At 45.2% G+C, this 17,888-nt stretch overlaps 2 protein-coding genes and 1 long non-coding RNA gene across 3 annotated transcripts in view; 2 read left to right on the top strand and 1 right to left on the bottom strand.

Annotated features, from left to right (window-relative positions):
* TFCP2 (transcription factor CP2) overlaps positions 1-2,445 on the top strand; it is a 40,973-nt gene extending 38,528 nt beyond the window's left edge. The window contains exons 14-15 of the mRNA XM_079966748.1: positions 522-573; positions 854-2,445. Coding sequence (XP_079822874.1) covers positions 522-573; positions 854-891 — 90 coding nt within the window. The 3' untranslated portion in view covers positions 892-2,445. The remainder of the gene's footprint in view (positions 1-521; positions 574-853) is intronic.
* LOC307210816 overlaps positions 1-17,888 on the bottom strand; it is a 285,910-nt gene that overhangs the window by 5,508 nt on the left and 262,514 nt on the right. The gene's annotated exons all lie outside the window — the stretch shown is intronic.
* CSRNP2 (cysteine and serine rich nuclear protein 2) overlaps positions 8,791-17,888 on the top strand; it is a 40,850-nt gene continuing 31,752 nt past the window's right edge. The window contains exon 1 of the mRNA XM_079966738.1: positions 8,791-9,047. The gene's annotated coding sequence lies outside the window, so the exon portion shown is untranslated. The remainder of the gene's footprint in view (positions 9,048-17,888) is intronic.

Here is a 17,888-nt window from a genome sequence, read left to right on the forward strand (position 1 = left end):
CAGCACACAGAAATGCCGTTTACCTTCCCGCCGGAGCGGTACCTATTTATCTACTTGCACTTTGACGTGCTTTTGAACTGCTAGGTTGGCAGGAGCTGGGACCAAGCAACGGGAGCTCACCCCGTTGCGGGGATTTGAATCGCCGTTCTTCTGACTGGCAAGCCCTAGGCTCTGTGGTTTAGACCACAGCGCCACCTGTGTCCCTAGTACATGGATAGATGAGTCTAAAAAGCCCTGGAGACAAATTTTCATGGCCCTCTAGCAGCTATGGTGGCTCATTTAACCAAAGTAATGTATTTAGCATTAACTCTGGAAGTGTATACTCAATTCTGACCAAACTAAGCCTCCTAGGAGCCGGAGGAGACAACATTATTGTGCTCTAGGAGGCTTGCTTTTTTCAATGAAGTCCCTATTGCTAAAAGGAAGGAGAAATATTTAGATGGTCATATTGCTTGAATTCACAGTTCTTTTTGAGTAATGCCTGGAGCCCTAAAAACTTCGGTTTTTCATTTCTATTTTAGATGATACAGAACTTTCAGGATGAATCATGTTTTGTCTTGGATACAATGAAAGGTACCAATTTTTTTAAGTGCACAATATTATCCCAATCCCCTAGTCTTTTTCCTTTTCTCTGGAAAACTTAAGCGCTCCATTCTTTCCTGCCAATAGGGTATTAAAACCAGCATGCCATAATAGTTGTGCATTGTATTTATTATTTATTAAATTTTTAGTCACTTTATCCTGCCCAAAGCGACTTACAACCAAGCAAATGATGAATTGTCGTGGGGTGGCAGACAGGGGGATTGTACTCCTTGTGTCCATCCAGTCTCATGGTGCTTTGCTTTCTTTGCAGCTGAAACCAATGATAGTTATCACATCATCTTAAAATAGAGGGACTTGGACTTGTTGCATCTTCTCTCATGCACACAGCTGTTTGGCACCTGGACACACTGACAGAAATCCACAAGAGCAACAGAAACTCATCTTGCTTCCACAGCATGTTGCCTTCTGTTAGGTGAACCATCCGTACCATTGCTGGCATGCTGTAGGCACCAGTTTGCAAGCACGGGGCTGCTTCTTCGGAGTTCAGTGCCATGGCTGCACCCACTGCCTTTTGAAACAGCCAGACTGGCCAGTGATGGATTTGCAATTATGTATATTGGGGGTGGGGTGGGCAACTGCAACATTTTTGATATGCGACAGCTTGGCCGGTTGTGATGGATGCTCTGGGAATCCCTGGACAAATGAGCATCTATTCTGAGGGTGCTCTTTCAAAGCCGGTCCCAGCTATTCAGGCCTCTCAGAGGCATATTTGGCTGATAGAGCCAAGGAGACTTTCAGGTTTGCTGGACGGTTGGGTAGGGACTTTGCTCCGATTCTGACTTTCGGACCATGTTACAGGTTTGTGGACGTGCAGCTGTCCATGTGTGAGTGATACGTGGCTGTCTTCTCTGCCAGTGTGAGTTAGGAATAACACCTCTCTTGTGAGATCCATAGGGTCGCCTGTGGCATTGCTATATACTGCAACTGAAGAGACTTCAAATGCAAAAGAAGGAATTGCTATCCTGAGCTGTTAAGGAACACAACGAACTGAGACAGAGGCAAAAAGATTGTGTTTTTTAAAAAATGTGTTGGCTTTTTTTGGGGGGGGGGGCGGATATGTAGAAATGATGGCTGCCTTTGAATGAAATCCCACAGGAGGGCCATAATAACATTATCCCAGAAACAGCTCATGCAGCAATAGTCCATAGTGCTTATTTGAAAAGCCTGTGGAAGCTCCATGGTGACAGAAGGGTCTGCATGTCCGTTTCCCAGGCAGCAGCCAGCCTCTTGGGTAAAGGCTTCAGCCTTCTGGCATCGATGCCAAGATGCATTTTTTGAGCTTTGGAGAAAAATATGGGAAACTGTTACAACTGTAGTGATGACGCTGTGAAAATCACAGGCGAACAACTTGTCTGAAAGGGGAAAGACCGCTTCTCCTTTAGCCTTCCAGTCCCCCTAGAAAGCAGCAATTCTCTGGAAGCTGCAACCTTGTGCGTCACAATGACAGTTGCACAATCAAGTCTTGATAGACACTGCATTGGCTGCAGAGCTGGCAGCTGATGTAAGCTGTGCTTAAGCTACGTTGGAGAGGTGGGAAAAATAACTTTCATTTCATTAAATGAAACCTAGTTACATATTTTTCTCAGTACCAGATTATTTGAGAGTTTTTAAAATCATTTTGACTTGGTATTTTTACCAAAAAGTGCTGAACTTTTATTTAAATCAATTAGGTTTAGTAGGTTGCTTCTTAAGGAGGCAAGAAACTGGGTCCGGTCAAGGTCAAGTGAAATAAAGTCAATGAAGAAGAAGAAGAAAAACCTTGGCAGTTGCGACTCCACAGCTTTTAAGTAGAAATGTTATGTCTCATCATATATATGCCAATAAAGATCAATTCTGTTTTCAGTCAGTCTCTGGCTCAGTTGTCTTCGGAGCTGGGAGTTTACAACTGTGACATAGCGCCCCCTCCAGGATCGTAGCCAGCCAAAGTTGGGGTTTCATTTGTTTTCAGAAATACCAAGCCTTCACAATCAACAGTTTATATGGTTCAGCAGAATGCTTATTCAGACTGGAAACTGTGATGGAACCAAATCTGAAGTGACCCGGAGAAGTTCATATTTTGGTAGCCTCTGTTTTGATGAAAGCCAGATCCACTTGTTACAGCTCAAGGCGATGATCAGCTGGCTGGTTGGAATGCAGGCAGACACACACACACACACAGCCAGAGTTGGACTAGCAGTTAACTACCAGAGATCTCCCTGCTGCCCTTGAATAATAAAGCTGTGATTTAGCGTCTTCCCAGCAATAATCAAAGATGGTGCAAACCAAATGGCAGAGCATGGCTTTGTGGTACCTGTTGAGAAGGTAGTGGCCACCATGGTTCTGCCACCATGATTTCTCAGTCCACTTGTCCTTTGCCTTTTGTTTTCCCCTTGCTCACTAGCGCCTGTGATGATATCCTGGTTTCTTAAACCACAGTTTCTGGTCATGTTTTGAAATGGGAAACTATGGTTTAAAGGGCTCCCTTCAAACCTGAATATGAAACTTGGTCAAAGAACAACCATAACTTCTGAATTGGCCGTTGTCATGCTCTCTCTTTACAGCAGGATACAATTTTCAGTGCATAAGTGGCAGCATATTTTTTTTACTTCCCTGCTCCCCAAATCTGTGTTTGAACACTTGGAGGATGATCATGCCCCCCCCCCAAAGCATCAGTGAAGGTCGCTCAAAAATTTGCCATCCTTCCTAGTGTTGTAACAGTCTGTCATGCTTGTGTGTGTATTTCTAAAACAGAATGATACCTACAAACTCTAAAACATGATGGTGGGTTGTGTTCCTTTTTATATTCTGGGACCTTTAATGTGGGAGTCATTAGCCATCATAGACCATGCAGCATCACTTAGTGATGGTGTAGAAGATAAGAATTGAATATAATATTTGGGGTCTTTTTTGCTGCAGAATAATCTCTGCCCCTAGAAACTGAGAATAATATTAGCTGTACATAGAGAAGCTTTTGGTGCTGGAGGAGACTCTTGAGAGGCCCATGGACTGCAAGAAGATCAAACGTATCCATTCTTCAGGAAATCAGCCCTGAGTGCTCACTGGAAGGACAAATCCTGAAGCTGAGACTCCAATACTTTGGCCACCTTGTGAGAAGAGAAGACTCCCTGGAAAAGACCCTGATGTTGGGAAAGATTGAGGGCACAAGGAGAAGGGGACGACAGAGGACGAGATGGTGGGACGGTGTTCTCAAAGCTACAAACATGAGTCTGACCAAACTGCGGGAGGCAGTGGAAGACAGGCGTGCCTGGCGTGCTCTGGTCCATGGGGTCACGAAGAGTCGGACACGACTAAATGACTAAACAACAACAAGAGAAGATTTAATGTTTAACAGACCACTGTATTTTAATATTTTGTTGGAAGCCGCCCAGAGTGGCTGGGGAAACCCAGCCAGATGGGCGGGGTATAAATAATAAATTATGATTATATAGAGAGGTGTGAAATGTTGGGCCAGTGGTGCTTTTGTACATATTTTTTTGCACATACAGTGCTTTAGGACTGAGAATTTACATTCTAATTAGTTTCTCTGATCATGTGTGACAGGTATAATGAGACAAATGTACAAGTGTCATGCTTGCTTAAGCTTTGTATCATTTTTGCTTTCAGGTGTGTAAATGCATCAGTAAATTCATCCACTATGTGTGTCCACAGTCAGGTGTGCGGACATTATATCCATGTTCAAATTGAGCTGTCGAGTAAACCAGGACAATAATTAATACGAAGTGTTGAACACCAATTATGTGGGGTTCAGAAAGAAGTCCAAAGCAGGAGAGCTTCTGCATTTTATATTGGTTTGCTTCTATTCTGCCTTGGCAAGTTTGGTAAAGGAAAGAGTCAATTTTTGCTTGCTTAGGAGTAATTTGGCTAGTTATAATCAACAACGGCATTGCTGATGCAGCAAAAGATTGCCTGGAGCTTGCATTAATTGGTGTATGGAACATAAATTATCATGGCAAGCACAAAACCATTGTTAAATTTTAAAAAATACCTCCAGCATGCTTCATCCTTGTGCTTTTATGCTCTTCAAAAATATACCATATTTTTCACTCTATAAGACGCACCTAGTTTTTGGAGGAGGAAAACAAGAAAAAAGCAGCAATCCCTCTTGCTGTTCTGGCTTCTGGGATAGCTGCGCAGCCTGCATTCGCTCCATAAGATGCACACACATTTCCCCTTACCTTTTAGGAGGGAAAAAGTCTTATAGAGCAATAAATACGGTATCCGCTTTCTTTCATGTGTCTGGCTAATGTGTTTTGAACACATTATTTTGTGTGTATGAGATACCTGGCTAAGATATCTGATCTCTTTATTTAAACAGCAAATTTACACCACTCTGTGGCGCAACTGCATCAGCGCAACTGGATGTCTTCATCTGCCCCAATTGCAATTAAACATGTCTCTCCAGTATCAGTCTCTATAACCACAGCAGGCACTGTAACTCTCCAATGGTTTGACTTTACCCCCCCCCCCCAATGGAGCACTCTTCCATTGGCTCTTGAGACACACTAGTGCCAACAACAAGAAGTGTGGCAAAAATCAGTTTCTGGGTCAGATACCATTGCACTGAATACAGAGCGACTCCTGTCTCACTCTTGAACCCTTGGGAGGTAGAGTAAGCATTGCAGTTGTTTGTGCCACTGGCTCTGGTAGCCCAAAACATTTCTTTCCCTGCTGCTCCAAGCTACTAGTTAGTAGCAACAGCAACAAAGTGCTGTTGTTCATGTGTGTGATGAAAGCATAATGGCCTTTAGCATGGATGTCATGTGTGGCCTGGCTTGCATGTAAAGGTAGCCCATGGTTTAGATTGCATTTTAATCCATAGTGGTATTTTCGTCACTGTCTCTATGCAGTATTGCATAGGTTACAAGTAGATAGGAATAGGATTGCACTCCTTAAGTTCCATGAGACTTACCTGGGAGTAAAGTGTATTACAATTACTGTATTTCAATTGCAATTGGAGTAGGTGGTTTGTGCACTTGAGGCCAACCACATTTTGTTGTCGTTTAGTTGTGTCCGACTCTTCGTGACCCCAGGACCAGAGCACACCAGGCACTCCCTGTCTTCCACTGCCTCCCGCAGTTACAAGCCTCAAATAATGGGATGGAGGGAGGGGGATTCTGTTCAAATAGGTCCAGCTTTGAGACACGTAAAATTAAATCAAGCAGCATGGCCTCCAATGAAATATTAAGTCTGCATCTCAATTTAGAGGTGTGTGTGTGTTCAAATAGTGAAACTACTTTGGGCTGGTTAGGTGCAGGGACGGTGTCGCCCCAGGTCTGACCTATAATTTTGTTTTTCTCCTTTTTCTAATTTGTTGTGGCACAGCAATTACACTTGCATTAACTGAAAACCAAAATGAAGTGGCCTGGACTTGTTTAGCCTCAGGGTTAAGGCTGCAATCTTCATACTTGAAAGCAGTGGCTGTATGTATCCTGTATGCAGCGTATAGGGTTATGCTGCATGACTTCTGCTTACAGTGAGAAACTTCAGTGCCCTTCAAATTATTTCTTCACCCCTATAGTGAAGAGAAGTACTGTACTTGATTATGACAACAGTTTCCCCCTGTTTCAAAGTCATCCCATCTAGTAATAGAGCTGTAAAGGTAAAGGATCCCTGAGAGTTAAGTCCAGTCGTGAACGACTCTGGGGTTGCGGCGCTTATCTCGCTTTACTGGCCGAGGGAGCCAACGTTTGTCCTCACAGTTTTTCCGGGTCATGTGGCCAGCATGACTAAGCCACTTCTGGCAAACCAGAGCAGCACATGGAAACGCCGTTTACCTTCCCACCGGAGTGGTACCTATTTATCTATTTGCACTTTGACGTGCTTTTGAACTGCTAGGTTGGCAGGAGCAGGGACCGAGCAATGGGAGCTCACCCCGACATGGGGATTCAAACCGTGACCTTCCAATCGGCAAGCCCTAGGCTCTGTGGTTTAGACCACAGCGCCGCCCGCGTCCCAATAGGGCTATAGTCAGTGCTATTTTTCTAGGAAAAGAGTTACCAAAACTCACCATGAACACCTCCCTTGCTCTCTTCTAATGGCACTGGCATCTACCTGGAGAGGTGCCAGAACTGAGTTCCAGTGAGTTCCAGCTGAAAAAAAAGCCCTGGCTCTTTCACCATCGAGAATGTCAATGCAAAGTTGACACATGCGTCTCATTATAGAATCGTAGAGTTGGAAGGAAAATGCTCCCGTTTATAAAATATGGAAATCTAACAGAAGGGGATGGTATCCTGATGTTCTAGAATTCCCGTTCCCCTAGAACAGACATGTCCAAAGTCCTCTTCAGGGGACCTAATCTGGCCCTCTGGTCGGTTTAATCTGGCCCCTGTGGCAGTTTATTCCCTGGGGTAAAATCCTAAGAAAACGTTAACAACTTTAATAATAAAAGAAGCTCAACAACTCCAACCCTAAGAAAAGCTCAACAACTTTAATCCTAAAAAGGTCAATAACTTTGGTCAGCTCCCTCTGCCCTTCACTTCATCAAATCTGGCCTTTGAAAAAAGTTAGGACACCACTGCCTTAGAACATCAAGCAAGGTGCTTGTATGCAGGTTTTTTCAAAAGGCATCTGAGTCATAGTTGGAAGGGGCAGTGAGGGTCATTTAGTGCAACCCTCTGCAATGCAGGATCTCAGCTAGATCACACATAGCAGATGACCAACCTCTGCTTTCAAAACCTGTAAGTAAGGAGAATCCACTGCCTTTGTTGGGAATCTTCTGGTCATGGGTAGGCAAACTAAGCCTTGGGGGCCGGATCCGGCCCAATCACCTTCTAAACATAGCTGTCAACGTCTCCCTTTATTAAAGGGAAATTCCCTTATTCCGAATAGGATTCCTCGCAAGAAAAGGGAAAAGTTGACAGCTATGCTTCTCAATCCGGCCGGCAGACGGTCTGAGAATCAGCGTGTTTTTACATGAGTAGAATGTGCCCTTTCATTTAAAATGCATCTCTGGGTTATTTGGGGGGCCTGCCTGGTGTTTTTACATGAGTAGAATGTGTGTTTGTATCATAGCTGTCAACCTTCCCTTTTTTGGCGGGAAATTCCCTTATTCCGGTGCCGTTTCCCACTGCTATCCCGGATTGTTAGCTATCCTGTAGACTGTCACCAGGACAGGTGAGGCTGCTGATTCCTTATTTTCAAATCTGAAAGTTGACAGCTATGGCTTGCACAGTGGTACCTCGGGTTACATGCGCTTCAGGTTACAGACTCTGCTAACCCAGAAATAGTACCTCGGGTTAAGAACTTTGCTTCAGGATGAGAACAGAAATTGTGCTCTGGTGGCGCGGCAGCAACGGGAGGCCCCATTAGCTAAAGTGGTGCTTTAGGTTAAGAACAGTTTCAGGTTAAGTACGGACCTGCGGAATGAATTAAGTACTTAACTCGAGGTACCACTGTACTGTCTTTAAAATGCATCTCTGGGTTATTTATGGGGCATAGGAATTCGTTCATTTCTTTTGTTTCCAAAATATAGTCCGGCCCTCCATAAGGTCTGAGAGACAGTGGACCGGCCCCCTGCTGGAAAAGTCTGCTGACCCCTGCTTTTGGTCATCTCTTCCTGACAGACAATTCTCTCTCCTTTTTTTCTTCTTCTTCTTCTTTTTTGTTTTTCACTCAGTATATAATTAATGACAGCGAACAGGAAAAGAAAATCTTCCACACATTTTGCAGTCTGGAGGAAATAGCATGTTAACTGTGCTCTAAGTAGATTTTTTTTACATTAGCATAGCGCACAGAGCATGTAGCGCATTTAAAAATTTAACGAAAACAGCTAAAGAACGTCAAAGTGCAAGTAGATAAATAACAATTCTCTCTCTTAAGTAAGGTTTAGGAGGCTGCGAGAACCATGACGAGCTAAGCTTGTCATCTACCCTCAGCGGCCGCTAGGTGGAGCGCCTGGAACAGCAAGCCCGCTTTCCCTGCGCTGCCATGCGCATCCCGCTTCAGCCACCCCTTCGGGACTCCATTTCCCGGTGTGCCAAGCGCTACCTTCTTTCTCTCCGCTCCCCCGCCTCCTGAGGAAAAGACGTGCCAGGTTGCCTCTCCGGAAGCGCCTACATTTCCCATGCTGCCCCGCGGCCGCCCCACGCGTTTGTGAGGGAGAGAGGAGAAAAAAAAAAAAAACCCGCGCCCAGGAGGCGCGTCACGTGGCTCGCGCTATATAAAGGGAGGCGCTGCGCCGGCAGCCCTATTGTTATCGCCGAGCCGGAGCCGAGGAGGCCGGTGGTCCTCGCCGCCCGGGGCTGTCGCCTGCCAGAGCCGCCGCCGCCGCCGCCGCCGCCCCCACCGGCTTCCCTCTCCCTCCCCTCCCGAAGCACGGCGCCGCTGCTTGACTCCCGTCCCCCCCGGACCCTGGGGGAGCTTCGCCCTGCAGCCCCGGCCTGTGCGGAGGGAGGGGAGGAGGGACCGGCGGGAGGAGGAGGAGGAGGAGGAGGAGCCCCCACCCGGTGAGGGAGGGAGGGAGGGGCCGCCGGGCCCGGGGGGGGCGCGGGGGGAGGGGCAGAGAAAGGAGGCTGAAGGGACCAGAGGGATGGCAGAAGCCTCTTCATCCTCCCTTCATATATATATAGATATAGAGCATCCCAGACCATAATGATCTCTGTACTGTATGTAGATACCTGCATATCTATATATCTATCTATCTGTATATCTGAATCTATCTATCTATCTATATATATATATCTGATCTATATATCTATCTATCTATCTGTATATCTGTATCTATCTATATCTATATCTATATATATATATCTGATCTATATATCTATCTATATCTATATCTATATATTTGGTTTGAAGGCAGTAGATTTCACTCATTTCTTGAGGGGAGCTCCCTCAGCCTTATTCTCCCTCCTTAGATTATTTCTGCAGTTCCTTAATTATAATTATAGCATCCCAGGACCACAATTATACTTTATGTAGATATCTATATCTGGTTTGAAGGCAATGGATTTTACTCACTTCTTAAGGGGAGGGGAGGTCCCTCAGCCTTATTCTCCCTACTTAGATTATTTTGTAGTTGCTTGAGATTTCAGAAAGGGGGGGGTGAGAACCCCTTTATATCATTCCCCCCCTTCCTTATCATCTCCTTCCCCATCCCTTTTCAGTCCCTCCCTGAGGCTAAAGGCTACTTCATGAAGAAGTGATTATTGTCTTTTAACTCTTTTTTTTTTTTTTTACATTTCAGGGCTGGGGGGTGGACTTCCACTTTTGGGGGGATGCAGCGCTTACCTACCCAGCTGGGTTGAACTAGGCCCTGCTCCTGAACCTTGCATGCTCTCCCCCCCCCCAATGATGCAGCAGGTTGCTCCTTTCCCTCTGTCTTGCCCCTCCCTCCCCGCCATAATCGCATCTTAAAAGATGCCTTTTAATGCATGTGAGACAAAGAGAGAGAGCTGTTGTGTCTATTATCCTGAGCTGCATTAACATTATCTTTGAAATTGCTAAAGAATTCAACTTATTTCAAGTTTACCTTAGTAGCCCCCCCTCCTCCTCCCACACAGGTGTCTTGCCTCTAGTTGCTTCTTTGGTAGATGTTCATCTATCTCAAGAAGAACTCAGCAACTATCTCTTGGTACAGCAGCTATGCTAATGCACACCCAAGCTGGGCTGATTGAAAAGGGCAGGTGCTTCTGAAAAGAAGTGTTTTGTTCTTCCTTATGGCATTGAGACCTTTTGTGGTGTAGAGTAAGGACTTAATCTAAGGTAATCTAAGGTACTGTACTGGACGCAGGTGGCGCTGTGGGTTAAAGCCTCAGCGCCTAGGACTTGCCGATTGAAAGGTCGGCGGTTCGAATCCCTGCGGCGGGGTGCGCTCCCGCTGCTCGGTCCCAGCGCTTGCCAACCTAGCAGTTCGAAAGCACCTCCGGGTGCAAGTAGATAAATAGGGACCGCTTGCCAGCGGGAAGTTAAACGGCGTTTCCATGTGCAGCTCTGGCTCGCCAGATGCAGCTTTGTCACGCTGGCCACGTGACCCGGAAGTGTCTCCGGACAGCGCTGGCCCCTGGCCTCTTAAGTGAGATGGGCGCACAACCCCAGAGTCTGTCAAGACTGGCCCATACGGGCAGGGGTACCTTTACCTTTACCTTTTACTGTACCATTGGTTTGAGGTGGGGCTTGCGGATATGTGACTAGAGCAGTGTTTCCCAACCTTGGGCCTCCAGCTGTTTTTGAACTACAACTCCCATCATCGCTGACTAGCAAGACCAGTGGCAAGGGATGATGGGAATTGTAGTCCAAAAACAGCTGGAGGCCCAAGGTTGGGAAACACTGGACTAGAGAATCTTTGGGGCCTTCATGTGATGCTTCTTAGAGAGATTAGCTTCATGGCTATTCAATCAAAGATGGATATATATGCTGTTCTTGGTTTTGTGGCCTAGAACGGGGAAGTGTTATATGGGCTTACTGGATGAGATAATAATATGACATTCATGGAGGACTCTTTCTGCTTCATTGATGGAGTTCAGAGTGATGTTTCGGACATGTCAGGCAGTGATATTTTATTCTTGAGATTACATTAGAAGTGGTTTGTCAGAGTCAAGGTGGGCTCATATGCTTTTAGAGGTTTAATATTAAGAACAGTATAATGGAAGTTTGGCCTTGAAGATCAAGTGTTTTAACGTCAGGTGAATCCCAGGCAATTCCTGAATACAATGTGTATTACTTTTCTTCCCAGCATTTGAAGGCTCTTGTAAGCCTTTTCTTTAGAAAGTTCTGGAAAGTCTCTCTCTTTCCCCGCCTTAGATCGTCCACCTCCCCATGACCAAGCTATGGGGTCAGATATGAGATACCCTATTAGTTATTTTTAGCAAGAGTGAAGGTCATGAGAAATGGAATGGCATTGTCTTACTGAGTTGCTGCCACTTCCTGAGTTGAGATGTTTCCTCCCCCTCTTTCAATGTGATACATTAAAGGTCAGCTGCCCCCTTTCACTGGAATGCTGCACTGGATAGATTCTTCTGTGTGTATTTTGATGAGGTTTGTATTTTGATGAAATCTTCCTTTTGGAAATGGAGCGGGGGGTGTGAGGAAAATCTTAATATCTTGAAGAGTCATTTTGTTAAGCCTGGTAAACACAGTGGCCTGAATGTGTTGGAGCCAAGTGCGTAAAGGTAGATTGAAATAGGCTCATGATTAAGGTGCCCCAAAGTTATTGGCAATACAAAACACAGCCCAGTCATCAGATGTTGCTTGAAAGCCAATGGTATATTCAACCAAAAGCATAGACTTCTGTACAGTGGTGCCTCGCAAGACGAAATTAATCCGTTCCGCGAGTCTCTTCGTCTAGCGGTTTTTTCGTCTTGCGAAGCAAGCCCATTGACGGCTTAGCGGATTAGCACTCTTAGCGGTTTAGCAGCTTAGCGGATCAGCTGATTAGCGGCTTAGAAAAAGGGGGGGGAGGGAAAAAAACCCACAGGAACTCGCAAGACATTTTCGTCTTGTGAAGCAAGCCCATAGGGAAATTCGTTTTGCGAAGCGCCTCCAAAACGGAAAACCCTTTCGTCTAGCGGGTTTTCCGTCTTGCGAGGCGTTCGTCTTGCAGGGCACCACTGTACAGGGTTCCACAAAGTTTGAAAATTGCTCAGCCCTGCATGAAGTGATGGAGAACTTGAGGGAGTGGCAGTGGTGGTATTTCTCATACATGGCATGAAGTGAGAAAATTTCCCCCTCCTCGCCTCCCACATTATGAGTGTTCAGTTGTGGGTAGAGAACTCTGGGAGGGTTTTCCTGCCATGCTTGTGCATAAATACATTTGCCAGGGAACTGATTCCCTGATTGCCAGTGACAACAACCTAATAAGCCCTGTTGGCGTAATACAACCATCATCAACCTCGTGCCCTCCAGATATTGCGCTCCATCAACTGTAGCCAGCATAGCCAAGCCATTGGTCTGGGATGATGGGAAATGTTGTCCAACAGCATATGGAACCCACCAAGTTAGGAAAAGCTGGTATATAATAGCTCAAGCGTCTGCCTCCAAATCCTCATGTTGATGTCCTGAAAAAGTCAACCATATGTACTGCTGATTTTGAATTTGTAAAATACTGTACAGTCGTACCTCGGCTCCCGAATGCCGCAAACCCGGAAGTGAGTGTTCCGGTTTGCGAACGTTCTTTGGAAGCCAAACGTCCGATGGGGCATCCACGGCTTCTGATTGACTGCAAGAGCTTCCTGCAGTCAATCCTAAGCTGCACCTTGGTTTCCAAACGTTTTGGAAGTTGAATGGACTTCCGGAACTGATTCCGTTCAAATTCCAAGGTACCACTGTACTGTGTTAAAGTGACTCTTCAAGATGTCGGGCTTATAGTAACAATAAGTGATTTTAATGCCATGTGTGTCTATACTCCTGCTTTTTAGAGTTGGATACTTGCCTATTCTGTGTATTTGCCCAGTGTAACATGCATGGTGATAGAGTTCATAAGAGGATACACGAGAATGATTATGTGATAGTTTGGAAGGTGATGTTAGGCCCAGTAAAATGGTCCTAGAGTAGATGAGGGAACAGCTTGCCTTGGAGTTGAACCAAAGACGTGTCTTCTTTGCCTCAGAACAAGTGATGTCATAATGACTTTTCAAGAAGGTTATCTTTCAGAGTCTGATGTATGAAAAGTCTGAATTATGGTGAGAACATAGAAGAGGCCACAAAGAAACATAACTGAGGCAGAATTATTCTGTAATTGTTTAGGATGGTGCATTTCACACTTGCTAAAAACAAAACTCTCATATAGCATATCTGCACTTGAGAGCAAATTCAAACATAGTATTCTTACCCCAGTGATATGAAATAAAGAAGCCACTTTTTACATGGATGAGCAGTAATCTGCTCCTTATTTATTCCACAGCATGTTCCATTGCTGCCAAATGAATGGTCTGAGTTGTCTGTCATCCTCAGTTACAGAACAGGCTGATTCTGACTAGTTCAAGGAGTGCAAACAGTGTTGGAAACAAAGATATATAAGTTAATTGCCAAATGGCATCTTAATCCTAAATTATGGTCACCACAATTTGGCCTATGTGCCATTTTCCCTCCCTGAAACATTATTACTATTATTATTATTAATTTCATGTCTATGTCATTTTATATTATAAAGGGGGAAAATCTCAAAGCTGTTTATAACACATTAAAACATTAAATAAAACAACCCAGAATAAAACAAATTCAAGCTTCAAGGAAAATATAGCAGATCCTTATCTAAGTGACATTTTGCTTTCCCCATATTTATTTAGCTACTTAATTTATATAGTTGCACCATAGCAGAAGCACTCTGAGAAGCCAGTGGTGGTTAGAGGGTCAGACTAGAACCTGGGAGATGAGGGTTCAAATCCCCACTCAGTCATGAAGCTGACTGGGTGACCTTGGGCCAGTCACAGCCTCTTAATCTACCTCACAGGGTCGTTGTAGGGATTGATTGATTGATTGATTGATTGAGGGAGGTGAACCATGTCATCCTTGGAGGAAAAGATGGGATATAATGCAATAAATAAGCTCTTCTGCTGACCTGCTCATGAAAGCTGGAGGAGCCAGCCAGATGGAGATGTCAGTTGCCACCCTGCCATCCATAAATCTCAACATGGTCGCAGTTGGATCTGCGCCAGTCGCAAAATGTGCCTGGCACCTGGGGAATTTTAAACTCTGAAAAAGGACTAAAGACAAGTTAACCCTATTAAAAATATGGGTTAACCAGAAAAATCTCTCTAAATGCAATATAGTTATCAATAAAATTATTACTAATCTTACTAATTCATTCCTGCCTTTCTTCCAAAGCGCGCGCGCGCTCTCTCTCTCTCTCTCTCTCTCTCTCTATCACAGCTCCCTTAGGTTAGGCTGAGAGAGAGCAGCTGGCCCATGTTTTACCTGGTGGGCTTTGTGACTGAGCAGGGGTTTGAACTCTGTGCTCCCATGCCCTTGTCCAACTGGTTTCCTAAGCAGTGCACGCTTAAACTAGTTGCAATAAGACCGTGGTCGTGATTGTCCTCTGATCTCAGTTGTAGGTTCAGCTCACAAACGTTATGTAACCTATGTGATTAACCTATTCTCTGGAGTATGGTGACAGGGCGATCCGATGTTGTCGCTTAGAAGCTGTGTCTTGTTATCTGAATGACTTAATTGGTTTATAGTGCAGCAAAACACATTGACTGGGCTCAGGCAAATGGGCTGAGAGATAAGTGAGCCTTGTTGCATGCAGCCCAAAGTCTCCAGTTAACAGTAACGTCCTCTTGAAGCATGGTTACCACCTTTGGAACAAACCCATGGTTTGATGTTGCTTTTAAATCCTGGAAGAGGGAGGAGAGTAGGTGCTGTGGGTGCATGCATAAGGCTATCTCAGCTTCTTAAACCTACATGACCACTTGAACCTAGCTGCGTAGGGTCACACTTGCAGTTGCTTATCATTTTTGCTACTCCCTCCTCCTAGTTTATTTCTTTGGAAATTTGTAGATATGTGCAGAGCATGTTATTTATTGCTCCTCTTCCCCTATTCAAAGTGCGGCGACATCCCCTCTTGTGACATTCTTGGAAGTTGGTTCCAAATCCTAGCGTACACATTTGAAAAAGGAGCTCTTTGTTTGGCAGAGCCCTTGGTGCCTTGACAAGAGCCTGTGTGGTCCACTGGGTGTGCGTTCAGTGTTGGTACTGGGTCTGGACGAAAGCTTATTTTGGATTCCACCCATAGACAACAGGATAGCTCTGTGCTCAAAGCAACCTGACCAAACCTGTCCCTCAAAAATAATGGCTTTTTCAATTTATTCTGTAGGGTATCTGTGTTCCGGTCAGTATTTAATTGCCTTGTACGGAGCACGGTCCACACTACTGACCCTACAGTAGTTTGCAATGGGAACATTATAGTGTTGTTGCTTTGGGATATTCCCCATCTTTCTTTGTTTTTATGGCAGGAGAGCAGTAAGTATGGGGTACTTGCAGAGCCTCTACGTTCCTCAGCATCTTTGGATGACATCACTCAATACTAGTGCAGTTTTCTTCTCTCTGCAGTGATGGTGCCATGTCATTCTGGGCACCATCACGCCTGCTGTATATGTGGTAACTTTGTGAAACTGGACACTCGGGGAATTCTTGATGAGGTTATTCTATTGCAGAGGTTATTCTATTGCAGAAGGGTATGAGATCACAAACAGTCTGATTCTCCACCCCACCCCCTGCCGCCAACAAGAAAAATGCAATTTAAGAAAGAAGATATGTACACTCCCTTATTTCTGAGGCTCACACCAGCTTTCTTTGATGATTGACGGTTCTTAATTTTTCAAAAAAAGATGTGTCTTTGATTTACTTCTGTAGAGTCCCAAAATAGCATGAGCTTTTTGCAGCAATACAGAGGGAGTTTGTGCTAGTGGGAGCCCCAGGCCTGCAGATGGAGCCATGTTGTCGTCCCTGGCTCCTCCCCTCGTTCATGGGCTTTTTGGTGTGAAGAAGGGGCAAAGGCTCTCTGCCGTCAGTGTTGCCTCACCTATTGCAATTGACTGGCTAAAGCTGGGCTTCCCGGGGTTCATGTGAGCACCATAGGGCACTCGGATGCCCCACTTTGGCACCCACCTCTGGCCCCTCCCTTTACACTTCATTGGGCAAGTCTAGAATGAATCATGCAGAGACACAGTGGGCAGCCTCCCTTGTGGATGAGGGCCTTCGGTTCCCACTAGTTTTTGATTTACAGTGGATGCTCGGGTTGCGAACGTGATCCGTGCGGGGTGCATGTCCGCAGCCCGCAGCGGCACGTCTGTGCACGCATGGGTTGCGATTCGGCACTTCTGCACAAAGCGCAATTTACTGTGTCTGTGCATGCGCGACCGCCGAAACCCGGAAATAACCCGTTCCGGTACTTCCGGGTTTCGGCGGTCCGCAACCCAAAAAAACACAACTCGAAGCGTCTGTAACCTGAGATATGACTGGCATCCAATCTTACAAATTTGGGCAAATACAGTATTTGGAGCCTTATTTTTGTAAATTGTCATCTCATGAGTGTAGCCAGGATTTATGGTGGGGTGGGGTGCAGAACCTCAGTTAAGTATTTTGTATTGATTTACTTGATTTAGAGGGGGCAGCTCGGCCCCCGCCCCCACTCGTGTCATCTCTTGGTGGGGTGTTTCCTTTTTTTAATTCCATCTCTCTCGTCTCTCTCTGCCTCCCTTTAGTAGAGAGAGTCCCAATAGGTGAGCCTTGTATCCTTTCGTCTGTGAGTCTGCTGTGACAGTTTACTATGAGATAGTAGGTAGCACCGTGATTTCAGTACGTTCTAATGTCAGCGTTTGCTGGAATTGCTCTTCCAGTGAAATTAAGGTCATGGCAGGAAGCTAGCACTTTCCTGTCTCTGTTTCAGGTTGCCTGCAAACTCTGGAAGACAATACAGCATTGCATTACATGGAGAACGGCCTGTGTGCGAGCACTCTGTGTTGGCTTTGTTCACAAATGCTTCCTTCTAAAAGGAGCTTCCTTTTTAAAACCGAATACTGGCATTAGGAAAAGAAATTGCAATATGCCAATCACAAGACTATATCTAGAGAGTCTCCTGTCTTATATCCCCAGCTTAGAAGGAGGATTTTAGACCGAGAGTTATTTTAAAATGGAGATCATCTTATCTTGACAAAATGACTTTTAAAATACGTCTCGGAGTTTGCAGAATGATAATCACTGTGATGGAAGCCTTGACATTGCCAACTACAGCTCATGAAACCTTCCTTAAAGGGAAGGGAAGGAGGAAACAATCAACCCCTTACACATAATAATAAAAAAGTGTTTTTAAAGGTTGGTGGAGATATACACGGGACTTGCTTCTTGTGTGTTAGACAGACTTCCCCCTTCCCCTTCTCAGTTTCAAAGTTAACTATCTTCAGATTTGCTTCTGCGTGTGTGTGTGTGTGTGTGTGTGTGTGTTTGTTAACAGTACTTGGGGCCAAACCATGATTGGAAGCAGGTTTGCATAGTGCTTTTAACCATAGTTCCAAAACTGTGAAAGGGAGGGGAGCACTGGCGGTGTGGGTGAACCTGAGCAGGGCTGCTGCTTTTTCTTTCCATCATAGCTTAGAGGCTGGACAGAGTTGCATCTGTGCCAGGCCTCAATAGGTGACAAGCCCTGACAATCCAGTTCTGAACTGGGACCAATTCAGCCAGCTATGGAAGGCTTTGAATATGGCGCAGCCTGTGGTTTTGGGGTGTGCTTCTGGAAGACCACACCTTTTCATTTTGCCTTCTTTGCTTTTGTAGTCTGGCATTGCACATCAGGATGGTTATTAAAGCTTGTATTTCTGGGAAGCTAAGCAGTGACGATTTCGCAGATGTTC

Source organism: Podarcis cretensis (genome assembly GCF_951804945.1).
Source record: "Podarcis cretensis genome assembly, chromosome: 2".
NCBI lineage: Eukaryota > Metazoa > Chordata > Lepidosauria > Squamata > Lacertidae > Podarcis > Podarcis cretensis.